Below are 12888 nucleotides of genomic sequence, written 5' to 3' on the forward strand. Positions count from 1 at the left end.
ATGTCTTTATTCATAATCTTCCAGAGTTTGACCTCTGTTGGACACTTTTGGTTGTTTGGCTTTGACTATGTGTATGAGTATGTATAGGATATTTTATCCTATTAGTTCCCTGTTTGATTTAGTTCTACTTCCAGCACAGAATTCCTTCACTGTTGTAAAGTGCATTTTTCTATGTTTTTTTTTTTCCAGTTTGAAATTGCCATCAGATTTCTTTTGGCTTTTTTTTTTATTTCCTTTTAATTAATTTTACCATATACTTAGATGCAGGGGCTCTATTTTGTTGTTAGTTATAATTATTATTTTTTCATTACTTGCTATAGTGAAGGCAGAATTCTGATGCATACTTGATAGTGGGATCAAAGCTCGACAAGGTCAATGTTTTAAAGCATTAATTACATTCGTATCACTGTAGTATATAGCCCAACATATTAAGGATATTAAAAAGTCATTAATACCTTCAGTGTCAAGGTATTTACAGGCAGTGCTTTCAAAAGCAGTTAGAGACAGAGTAGCTGAGTTTGACTCTGTGAGAACAGCTTGACTTTCACTCATGCTCAGGAGGTACCAGAACTTTCTCAGTGAAGGATTTATTCGGGGTATCTCCTGACCCCGTGCCCTTTTGAAAGTCTTTGTCTTGGATGGGTGATTAGATTTAGGATGTTGCCTTAAGGTGAAATGTACAAACAGATTTAGAGGGGAGAAGTGGTTGTTACATAAATGTCCATTGTTATGGAGATAAATAGAGCTGTAGCTTGCCACCTTTCCAGCCATCAGTTATCAGTTGACAGTTGTTCTGGAGGCCACTCAAGCACCATGCTTAGCTGATCTTGCAAATTTCCTGCCATCTCCCCTCTAGGTTTAAGGTAGTGTCAGTCATTACTGCCATGAGTATCCTGAATAGTGGAGGACTTCCTAAAGGGTCTGCAGGTGTTGCTTTCTGTATTGCTAAAATATGTAAAGACTAGGCATATACAGCAGAGTCCTTAGCTGAAGAGTTTCTTGCACAATTTTCTCTGCAAAAGAGCTGGAAAATTGCCCTCTTGCATTTGGCTTTAAACAAAAATGCTCAGAAATGTTTGGAGAATTTTCAGATTAAAATCCCTCCTGTTCCCAGCAGTGTATGCTCCCTCCATTCTGTTCTGTCCCTCATTTAAGCTAATCTTTTAATTTTTATTTATTTATTTTCTTTAAGGAAATGTTGTAGGACAATGTGTGTTAGCCTAAAGAGTAAAATCACATATGTGATACGAAGCAAAGTGGTAAGAAAGTGAAGACTTAGTGCTGAACACCTCTGGCAGAGCAATTGATCCACATATTGGTATCTAGCCTCACCTAAAATTTATTTTTCCAAAACTTTTAGTATGATTTGATTTGTAATACTCTGAATTATATGGCTAATGCAATTGGCTGAATGCAGTACCTGCTCTTCTTTCAAAGGTTGTCCTCTGCTCTGTATTAAAGGTTTAAAAAAATAAAAGTCTTTTTCAGCATTTAACTTGCATGTTCCAGCTCCAGGACAGAGCATTTTTGTCAGTACTGTAGAAGGATCATTTGAGATGCTTTTCCTGTTCTGTACTTCTTTTCATACCACTGCCAAAAAAAAAAAGAGAGTTAAATTGTAGGATGTGTTTAATTAGTGAACAATGAATGTAATGGGCGAATTAATGTTTTTAACACACTCCTTGTTTCAGGTGGAAAGGATACCATAACGTTCAGTGACGCAGCCTTGCCCGTTATACAGCGGTCTAGGTCACCACTGTTAGCATTTACTGACAAGCCACAGCAAGCTGAAGTACAAGGTGAGCACCTGGAACATAAGGAACGCGATGAAAGCTGGGCACACATTTCTTTCCAAATAAAAATAAAACTTCATGCTGGGGTAGCAGAAGGCAAAGTTTCAGTGCTGATGGAGATAGAATAAATCATCCACAAGGGAAAGGGATAGCTGCTCCCAGTACAGACAGCAAAGGAACCACTGGGAAATGGCTGCTGAAGAGATGGCACGGTGCTAGGCGTCAGGTCATACACCTTTTCATGCCCTATAACTTGATACTGTGAGAAGTTATTCATGCCATCTATGTTAGCTGCCTGCTCTTTCTGTTAAAATGCACAGTAGGAAAGCAGCCTGTGGAACTGGTGTAGCACTCTGCTGCATTATAGCTGATATCTAGATGAAAGGCTTCCTGATTGCGCCTGTTAAGTTGAAATATCCCCCTCGTTTTCCTGGAGAAATTGACTGCTTTTTTATAGTCTTGCATGTGTTTTGTTCAAAACCTTCCCCAATAGCAAGCTTTCACATCTCTCCAAATGCAAGCTTTATGTGACAGTAGCAAAAAGACAGTATTTTTCAGATAACTTCAACTTTTTCCTGAGTTTTTCATAATAGATGGGAGATGGATTCTTATGCTTGCCTTTCAGGATTTTGGTAAGCTCTTTAATGGCATAATATTTTGGTATGCCCAGATCTTGCTCAGCTAACCATGAAGCATCATAAACAATTTATTCATTAGTCCTGAAACTAAATAGAATGTGGCCTAATTTTGACTTTATTGTCTATATTATCATCTCGTAAAATTTCACAGTCACACTGATCTTTTTATAATCTTGATCAGCTGATATTTTTGCTAAAAATAAGGTGAGACTATAACAAATAGATCTCCTGTCAGTAATAACAGCTCATAAGTATTCATTTTTTTGCCTGCTTAATCACTGATTTTTAATTAAATCTGCAGTTATTGAAAGTATTTACTTGGTGGTGTTTTTTCCTTCATGTGTTTGTCCTAGGTAAGGTTAGTATAACAGCTTTGATTAAAGCTGCATGTCAATTCTCATCAAACCCTATTTCTCTTGCTTTGTTACACTGCCAAGCCTTACCTCTAGGCTGAAGCTTTCCATGCTGTGTTTTCTACTTCAGACGATTTTCTAATATCAACCAAATAGCTTTTTTATGTTTAATTTTGATGACTGTGCTATTGTGTTTTAAATAATCACTTAAGAGTTTGTGTGTCTATAATTAATAGGCAAGGAATTTGCAAGCTAGAGAAAAGGTTTCCACTCATGAGAAGATAGGTTGGAGTTTTCACCCCATTCTAAATCATTCTTGTCTGCTAAGAACAACAACAAAAAAAGCAGAAGTGATTCTCTTGAGCTTTCTTTGTGCTATCAGCATAGGTAAAACTCTGCACACGCTGTTCCTTCTAGGTAGCATAAGCTTGGAGGGAACAAAACTTGGAGCAGGGAGGAAAGGAAGGCTGTAAAGTGATGGGAAGGATAGAATAGACAGGAATTGAAAGAGGTGAAGTCTGTGTGAAGAGGAACTAGCTCAGAGCACAGGAGTGAGAAATCCAAATTCTGACAGCGAAAGCAGAATGTGGTGATAAAGACCAAAAGGAGGATGAGAAATGGGCAGAGAATGTGGAGGGTGAACAACAGGATATCGGGCAGAAGCAAAGAGCTACACAGAGGAAGAGAACATGAGAAGAAAACAGTCATGGAGAGTGGGACGCAGCCAAGGATTAGGACTGTGACAATTGCTCTGCCTGCACAAACAGTTTGTTTTTAATTTGCATGTGGCACAGTATACCTGATAACCTAAAGCAGGAACTCAAACTTAAAATCCACCTCACTGACAGCTTAAATAAATGAGGACAACGTTTCAGTTGTGCTCTGCACAGAGGAGGACTGCCTGTTGTTGAGTTCCACGAGTTTGGTGCATATTGCAGTTTTTAATCTCCACAGAGTGTTTCCAGAATGAGGAACTAGGTGAGCAGGAAAAACACAGGAATGTGTTCATCAGCCTTTGCCTACCAAACAAGCAGGGCCTTTAATTTAAAAGTATTTCAGAAATAAAAACAAAAAACGCTTTTATCTTACTATTAGCTGAAAGATCAGTTGAGTGACAACAGATACGTGTATTGAAGCTAAATTCCTGATCATTAAATACATGGCCTGACGTTCTTTAAATGCTACCATTGCTATTTGGTGCATGTTTGTCCCAGGAAACCTTTTCAACCTCTGAGTTAACATACATTCTTCACCAGAAATTTCTGTAATACATCGAATGTTGCTTTAGCTAGATCTACAGATAATCAGAGGGTTTTTTCAGGCTTTTTTCATCTAATCTGTCTGCTTACACTGATCTCATCAAGCCCCGCTGTAGGCTGTACTTGTTATCATCATTGCAGTTAGGGTGAATGGTGGAAGTCTGTAGGATATACCGTGCAGTTCCTGTGAGAAAATAATTGATCATATAGTACAATTGTATGAATTGAAAACTCTCTTTTGCCACATAGTCTCAATCCAATCCGCCCAGTATCTCGTGTTGTGTGATAGGCTGTACTTGAACACCAGAGCTGTTAATGAACAGTTTCCCTTCTGTTGTCATTGTTGAGCACGTTATTTCTGATGTATTGGCTGTGCACTGTATCAGACGTTCTCTGAAGACAGAAGTGTTGTTTTGCTCTGATTTTTTCTCTGGTACTGTAGTGCTTTGGAACAGTTTACCTTCACAAAACGGCAGCAGAGTGATGGGATGATGTAGGAAGAAACTGAGGTGCACAGAGAGCAGTGTAGCTAACTTTGAGTGCCAACTCGAGGCACCTATATTTTGGCTGTTTTTCAAGCACTTTGAGTATGAGTGTTCACATATATAACGTGAGCACAGCGGTGCTGCAAGTCAAGCTCCTAGTTGCTAGCTGAGCACTCAGATAATGAGGATTAGATCCAGTGGGTGATCACCTTTTGAAGTTTAATTTATCCCTGCCTTTTCCACAGGCTTAAATCCCAGCTTCCTTAATGGTAGTTAGACTGTCCCCTTCGTGCCAACCCTGTCTCTCTCGCTCCAAATTATAAATGAGGCAGGTCTAACAGAGGCAGTAGGCTTCTTTGTTGTATAGCTCATGTCCCTCCCCATGGGCACTCTTACACTGAGCAAGGTGGAATTCCTGTGGGAGAAGTAGAGTAAATGCTCATATACTGAAAGGTAATGCATATGCACTGCAAGAGTCATTTGAAGCTGTCAGTGCAGCCACACTTCTGGCATTTCCTAATTTTTCTTACTTGACTTCACAAGCTTATTTTCAATGAGACTCTTTGTCCTTAACAGAGACGAGGACTGATTCTTCCTCTTTTACAGAGCTGTTTGTTTGCATATTGCTGTTTCTGCTATTCTGACACGTTATTCAGTGTTTGGCTTTCTGTATATTTCATATTCTCCTACTGCTGCTTTGTTTTACGATGCTACTCAAATTAGAATAATCTTTTATGTTAGGAGAAATGTGGGATCAATAACAGATTTTTTTTTTTACTGGATGAGAGCCTGAGAAATGAAGTTTGTGTTATCCCATAAAAATGGTGCTGGTTTGGGGATTCACGTTGGGCTGTGCCAGAACAGTTCTGCAGCTGAGTGCCTGGATTAAGAGTCAATACTCCTTCAGTGCTGTTCTGCAGGATGGTATCAGGTATAACTTTGGAAGCTGTTAGTGTTAGGGGAAGACAGCTCCTGATCCAGCCAGATCCTTGTGTTGACTGCTTATAATCTTAGAACTGCTTATAATCTATCTGGTACAAGATAGAGATTCACTGGAAATTCCTCAGTGAGGTAAGCATCTGTGTGGTCTGATGGCATTATAATGGTCTCCCGGTCAGATATGTAGATATAAGTGGCATGTTGCTGTTCTGTTTCTCTCTCAGATGAACAGAAGAGGGAACGTGAAGAAGCTCATACTGTAGCACGCGATTCCACGGCTCCAGAGGAAAGAAACTTGAATAACAGAAACCAAAATAAACACTTTTATCCTTCATTACCCCAGTTACATTCTGAGGAAGGAGAAATAAACAAACTTGGAAGTCAAATAATTAAACTGACAAAACAGGCAGTTGCGGAACTGGAAGGGAAAAGAACAGAAAATTCATCTGAAGAACAGAAGACTGTGATTAGAGAGGAGCTTAATGGTTCATCTCAGGGAGGGTTCCCATTGCCCAGCCCGGACCCATCTGACCCCACAGACCCCTCAGCCTCTGAAACTGAGCAGACAGCTGAAAGTGAGGCCCTAAAGGGTGATGATGAAACCTCAGAGAGTGACTGTGAGATTACACGTGAAGGAGAGAATCAGAATGGCAGCCCCGTGCATGCGGTGTGTAGTGAGGACCCTGGGAGGCATGGGGGTCTCAGTGCTACGGCTGCACACACAAGTATGGGCTTTGAGGAGCTCCCTGAATCTGAAAACAAGGAGCTGTCTGATCCTGCTGAGAACTGTGAATATTTGGATAACAGTTTGGCTTGAGGTATGAAATCCAAGCCCTCGAGCTTCTCGCTGTAATCCTCTTGCAAGTGTGTATGCTGCTGTATGAGCAGAGCAAGTCTGTCAGACAGCTGATTTTTTACATCAGTCTGTTAACATTGGTCTGAAGACAGCATTCTGATAGTTTTGACTGCAGTATACCAAAAATGCAAATTGTTTAAAGGAAAGAACTTGAAGCTAATGAGGTATAATCATTCTGATGCTGTGTGATGATTGATATAATTGACAACAGTGTAGCAGAGAGACAATAATACATACAGATAATGCTGTTTCATGTACCTGTGAGGTGTGTGGTCTTAGTGCTGGACCACATCTTAATGCTTAGAAGCGTCTTCCAAGGATGGAGAATTTGGAGTGATAAATTGAGAAGTATCTTAAGGTGGCAGGCTTTTGCTTGTTTTTCAGACAGCATTCTGTTTCCCTTTGCCAGTGCATACTTAGAATATAATTACTATTACTTTATAAGGAAGCAGAATCCTTTCTGTAAACCATCCCTGCACATACATCATTATCTCATTTCAAACTTTTCTGTCTTCTCAACTGTACAAGTTTTTCCCTCCCTTTCCCAGCTCCTCTCATGAAGACATAGGAAGTTATTTCAGCAGATGCTAAGAATGCAAATGGATGATGCTGTGAAGAAAGTCTCATCAGAGGAGCCAGAAATCTTTCAGTGAGAAACAACAGTACTGTTCCAAGGCTAAGAGAGCAGCAAGAAGAGAACCAGTGATGCCCTGTGCTCCTCCTCTGTGCTCTACATTTCCAGAATTGCATCTCTCAGCCCCCAGGAGCTGGAGCAGCCCTCAGACTGAGAAGCGGGTGGTTGATTTCAGCTTCTTCCTTATGTGCCCTCCTTTCCAAATCTGCTTATTTGTTTTATTATGTTTTAGAAAACATAAACGTTTTTCATATGTTTATGTCCTCCTCACTTCGCCCCTCTTTGGTGTAGTAGAAGGTTTATTTGTGTTGTTGCTGTCTTTATCTTCTGCCTGCGTTGATATTCAGTCGTAAGAAAACATTCCTGTAATAACTGTGGGAGAGGGAGGCTGCTGTGTCATTCCCCAGCACGCTCCTGATGCTGGAGCTGTGCCACTCTGCTCCAAGGAGGGCAGCAACAAGGGAATACTTAACGGTGAAGTTAGCAGCTGTTGGAGAAGGGGAGGCACGTCCTTCCTCTCCTGCTTGTAGCATAAGGAACAGTCTCTGCAGCTGTGGAGCTTCTATGGGCCAGCAGCCGTCAAGGCAATTTTTCTGCTGGCTTGGGACCTAATTGTCTGTAAATGTTCATTTCTCACTCCTAGAACTTGAAACCAATCAGAGAGAATTAAACCAAATTTAATAAAATACTACTAATAAAAAGGAAAATCCCTCCCAGATTGAGTTCTCCTTTGACAAATAACTGCCAGCTGCAAATTTTTACAGCCCACTTGTCAGCTACTGAATAAACAGAGTTTTTATTAGCGATACTGACAAACTCTGCTGTATATGGAAACTGAGCTAGCAGGTGCTGCCATAATCAAGGTGTCAGAGTCCATGAGCAATTTGTATTCAGCAGAAGAAGGGCTGTATGTAAATGATTACATACAAATATAAGGAATGATAGAGGGAAGGTGAGAAATGTGTCTTGTCACTGTTCTCCTGTGCTTTCCCTAGCAGGTGCACCCAGGTAACCCTTTCAGTGTCTGTGCAGGCAATGAAGCTGTAGTCACAGTGCTCCTCAAATAGGTTTCCTTTCTCTTTAAAGGTAGTTTGACATTGCAGCATTTTGCTGATGCTAAGCAGCAGCCCTTAGGGAAGAAAACAGCTGTATATTTAAGTGCGTTAGGAACATGAAGCAGTAAAAAGTTTTTCTTTCATTATCCTGATGACAATTTAAGCTCCTCGTCACCTGAAAACCAAGCAGAGTTTAAGCATTTGAAAGATTGTTTCGTTCTTCCCATTAATTGGAACCGACTGCACTATTGACTCATTTATATGGCAGTACTGACAAGTCAGAAGAGAAATAGCTGCAGAAACTGAGATCTCCAGGAGAATGTGGCAGATTTTTTTTCCTTTACTGCTTGAATGTTACATCAGGTATCACTTTATTTGAGATGCATTCTTTTCTGTCTTTCACTGATTAATCCTATGCAGAGCTGAGTATCAGTGCAGTCAGAACTGATGCAAGCCAGTAAAAGGGCAGGGTTTCATGTAGCTGAGCTCTGAAATGTTCAGGGTTGTTTTTGGCTTTTCTTGCCTCATCCTGTATCTTTCCTGACCCACAACTGTGTGAGCTGACATTTGCTCCTGGTCCCTCAACAGCTAGTTGATGCTGTTGTTAATGAAGGGCTCGGTGCACAAATCTGAGCGGGTGTGGAAGTGGCTGTGGACCAGCAGCAGCTTTTCAGCACCTCACTCACTGGTTCTTTTAGCATGGTTTTTCTGTGAGAAGAAAACTGGTGTACAACCCAACAATTAGCTCATCTTGATAACTACCCTCCCTCCATTTAGCCCTCGGTCCTTAAACTGCAGTGAGAGAGCTGGATTCTGGAGAGCTCGTTTACAGTGCCACATCTCTGCTGCAGTGCCAGTCCCACCCCTTCTGCCAGTGCACGTGTCCTCAGGCTGTGGCTGCTCCTGGAAGCACAAGGCTTCCATCCCAGGGCTGCTGGAAGAGTGAGACAGCACCCCGTGATCTCTCATTGACCAGCCTTGTCAGTAACCTTCTTACATACTGATGGAAGGGATGCTGCTGTGCTATTAGAATTACGTGGGTTTTTTCTTTGTTTTTGTTTTATAAAACCCGTTCCTGTTTTGCTGTGGCACCAGCACGCCTTTGTTGAGCCTTTTAGACTCGTGTTCCCTTTCTGTAGGACTTCAGGAACGGAGAGATCGCATCCAGATGTAATCCCTTCTGCTGTTGGGCTCTGGGGACGTAAACTGAAAAGGGGAACGCTGTGCTGAGGATATGGAAACTGTGTGAAAACAAGAGGGTAAGAAGCATCACGGCGGACGGTGCTTCTTTTCTCAGTGAGACTGTTTTTAAGCGCATGGTAATTTGTTTAATAAAGACAGCAGAATTTGTTTAATCCATATGAGCTCAGGAATGTACTTTGGAATCGTAACTGAGATTGAGTTGAAAGTCTGCTAGGCTCCTAAATGCTAGCGTTCTGTTTGCCAGCCTTGGCTTGCGGTTTTACTTCTTAAATGACGCAGTACAATTTATTTGCAGACCTCCCTTTTGTTGCTGCCTGGATTAACTGTGTGACATAGTTCAGCTGTATTAATATGTTTTGTCATCTTTAATAAAACCACGCGTTTCCTTCGCGCTTGTTCTACCACCTGCTTGTTTCCTCCTCTCGGTATCAGATGAATGGCAGCCACGAGTGAGTGTTGTGGTATTTTCAGAGTTGTTTTAAATGAGAAAAGTAAAGCTTTACTGAGTGAGACTTGTAAGCCTGTTGAACATTATCTGCCTGACGTTTTCCCTGTGGCTTCTCCCAGTCTCAGCTGGCTGATTCACTTCCCAGTTTTTTTTGTGTGAAGATATGAGCTTGGTATTTTTTTGATTTTGAAAGTGATATTACTGATCTCTGCTGTTCTTATTTTATCATTTTTGTCCAAGCAGTATTAAAACTCGAACGCAACCCAGTTATTAACCATCGCAGACTGGAGGCCCTCGGGAGTTTCTGGGTTGTGGAAAGCTGGAATACTGAAGTCTGCTTTCAGATGTAAACACGCTGTGGCTCAACTACAGTTGTGCGTAGACAGTCCAAACCATTTAAGAAGTTTAGACATGTTTGAGAATAAAACCTGGAAAGCCAAGTGGGATAACATCACAGACCCAAAGCTTAAAATAGAAATGTCTGTACTTTCCCCAGGGAAGTCCATTACCAAAGTCTTAGGGCACAACACCCAAAGCTGTTGGAAGCAGAGATCTTTTTACCTTTCAGATTTGCAGCTAAATAAGGGACAGCATCTAATCACAGGCAATTCCTCCCTTACTTATTTATTTCTGTCTTTTGCATCTAACTTACGGTCCCTGAAGAGCCCCTTGCCACGCACAGCCTCTCTATTGGCTGTTCATCTTAGCACTCTCCCACACATTCAGCTCCCAAACCGCATAAAAGGGAATCTTCTGTCTTCAAGAAAATATACTGCAGCGTTGAGTTGATGCTGTTTTTATTGATCAGCTTACAGAAAGGTGGCTCTACAAAGTGATACACGTTTCTCAGAGAAGCAGGAGAATGGAAATGGGAACGCCTTTGCCATCTAAGTGGCCAACAGTGCCCCCTAGGGTACTTGATGCTGCCCGGTGGTAGCTTGCCCGCACATCCTCAGCTGAGCCTGGTTCGGAGCCATCTCTTCTTCTTGTCCGTAGCCTCAAACTGTTTCTCCTCCCACAAGTTCTTGCTGCATATCCCGATCACGCAGCACGCCAGCCGTTTGCCAGCGTTCCCATTTTCCAGACTGGCCTTGTTATTGCCCTTGCCCATGTCATCTTCCTGCTCGTGGATCACAACGGATCTGCCCAGGATGGAGTACGGACCAAACATTGTGGCGAAGAGATTGGGTTTGTATTTTCTGATTTTGCCATCTTTAGGAGAAAAGTTGCCGAAGTCCCCCGGGTGCCGGGGGTGGTTCACTCTGAAGGGGTTGTAGTGTCCTCCCGTGGAGTCGCAGCCGTTGCTGAGATCTCCGAGCTCGTGGATGTGTATAGCTCTGCCAGACTGGTTGTTATCCAGCGAAAACCCATCCAAGTGAAAAATGGCTTCTAATCTTCCTTGTGAGTAATGCTGCCTGAATAAGACTTGTCCAGTCACTTGTGGCTTGTCAGCATCTACTTTGGAGCTGGGCTTCATTTCACAAGCGGCGTAGGTCAGCCCGTCGGTCTCGTTGTCAGCCATCACTGGGTAGAGCAAGCTCTGCCAGAGGTCGTTCACTTTTCCCTGTATGTCATGAAGCAACTCGCTGCTCGGCTTGGCTCCCGTTTCTGTCACAACACCAGGGGCAGACAGGGCCAGTCCAGTGACCAGAGAAAGAAGCAGAAGCATCGTGGTGACTGTGAGCCCGCACAACCTGCAAGGAGCCACAAAGAGTCAGGGACTTTTTGCAGCCTGGGGGCAGCACGCTGGGACAGAGCAAAGCAGCTGGAGCAAGTCCCCGGGCACCGCTGCTTTCTGCATCCAGCCGACACGCTGAGTGGAAACCAAGTCAAAATGCACGCACATTTAAGCACACGCAGTTGACACTCACGCCTTAAAAAAAAAAAAGCAGTAATTCTGTATTTCACGCTAGATTTTGACCTTAAAAATCGCCTCTCTTTCCCTGCAGAAACCAAGTAGTACGAAGCATTGCTAAATCTGTTTTTGAGTTAGCACGGAGGCTTTTCTCCTATTACAAAGTCCAGCAGGACCGCTTGCCAGGAGGCTTATTTTGGTCCACCTAGTGCCATGCTGGCTAGGAGTTCAGCATTACAAACAAACAGCAACAACCAAGGAGCGGTTACCTGCCCGCAGTGCCGCTCGGCAGCAGCCCTTCACCTCCAGTCCCGGCGGCGAGCTGGGATCGGGGACCACCGCAGCTGCGTGGGGCCGATGTGAGCCGGAGCTGCGTGTTGTGAGCCGGGTAACAACGCACAGGGGAGGGGTCACCGGCAGTGCTGTGGGAGGGACGGAGGGGAACTGAGTTTGTCTCAGGCGGGATAAGCTGCTTGTCCTTGCTCTGTGGGCCTGTGGGGGAAACTGGCCAAAACACAAGGAAAACAAAATGAGTGAGTGTTAAAGCAACCTTCTCTCCAATGTGAGCGTCCAGCCGAGTGCCCTTCCGCACAGTGAGCAGCCCTGGGGCAGGGCTGGGACTTCCAGTGCTGTTCGTCACCGAGTTGTCTGCTTTTCCATTTCTTAGTCAAAACTGAATCGAGTCCTTTAGCAACATGAAGCGTACAGCACATAGATGTGCACCGAAGTTTCAGTGGGTCTAAAGCCAGGAAGGCATGGCACAGCTCAGCCCATCAGATGTTGAGGTACGTCGCAGTGATGCTTCCCCCTGAAGCCAACAGGCTGCAGTCTGCGCTCTGCCTGCCCACTTCCCTGCCCCAGTGAAGCCTTTTATCCCTGTTTCCCAAGCAGCAGCGAGGTGCAGACGTCAGTGGGGGCCCAATGGGGCTGTTTCCCAGAAGCTGGGGTGGTCCACGCAGAAGGCATTATGAAATAGGAACCAGAGTCAGGATTGTAGCTGCGTAACTGTAGTAATGCTGCTGAAGTCAGTGGTGTTTGTGCTGCTGTGCACCGCTGGGGTTCTGTCCCTGAAGCCTGGTGGGCCCCAGCTGCATGCTGCAGGGCTCCTCTGACGCTCAGCACAGGCAGGGCAGGGCAGAAATGCACAGAACCAAGAGGAAACTGTGTGTGGGCTGCTGCCAGAAAGACGTGCTCTATGAGAAATGCAACTGCTAGAGTGGTTTCACTCTGGGTCTGAAGGGCAGCAGTAGCTGAGCACTAAGTAGGTGTGTCCTTGAGGCCTACTGGTGCCCACCACTCAGGTTTTAGTTTCCTGCTTGAAAAGAGACAACAAGTGATGGGCTAATGGTCCCAACCAACCAGCAGCTGCT

At 43.6% G+C, this 12888-nt stretch overlaps 2 protein-coding genes across 3 annotated transcripts in view; one reads left to right on the forward strand and one right to left on the reverse strand.

The window, feature by feature from the left end:
* Window positions 1–9244, forward strand: part of CCDC149 (coiled-coil domain containing 149) — a 49960-nt gene extending 40716 nt beyond the window's left edge. The window contains exons 11-13 of one of the 2 annotated variants that reach the window (XM_065735717.1): window positions 1692–1799; window positions 5692–6285; window positions 6872–9244. In XM_065735717.1, the coding sequence (XP_065591789.1) occupies window positions 1692–1799; window positions 5692–6284 (701 nt within the window). In that variant the 3' untranslated portion in view covers window position 6285; window positions 6872–9244. The remainder of the gene's footprint in view (window positions 1–1691; window positions 1800–5691; window positions 6286–6871) is intronic. The other variant, XM_065735718.1, reaches the window with a different exon arrangement.
* A 1199-nt stretch (window positions 9245–10443) lies between these two features.
* Window positions 10444–11919, reverse strand: SOD3 (superoxide dismutase 3). Its single transcript, XM_065736137.1, has 2 exons — window positions 11788–11919; window positions 10444–11357 (listed from the first exon to the last, which is right to left on the reverse strand). Exon 2 carries the CDS (start codon window positions 11330–11332, stop codon window positions 10616–10618), a length of 717 nt encoding a protein of 238 aa, XP_065592209.1. The 5' UTR covers window positions 11333–11357; window positions 11788–11919; the 3' UTR covers window positions 10444–10615.
* Window positions 11920–12888: the final 969 nt, after the last annotated feature.

This window comes from Cyrtonyx montezumae, unplaced genomic scaffold, assembly GCF_038088225.1.
Source record: "Cyrtonyx montezumae isolate F1298 unplaced genomic scaffold, pur_monq_1.0 scaffold_2, whole genome shotgun sequence".
NCBI lineage: Eukaryota > Metazoa > Chordata > Aves > Galliformes > Odontophoridae > Cyrtonyx > Cyrtonyx montezumae.

What these genes read in the sequence shown, in the direction of transcription:
- SOD3 (XM_065736137.1), bottom strand. Translation starts at nt 11,332, where the DNA reads ATGCTTCTGCTTCTTTCTCTGGTCACTGGACTGGCCCTGTCTGCCCCT.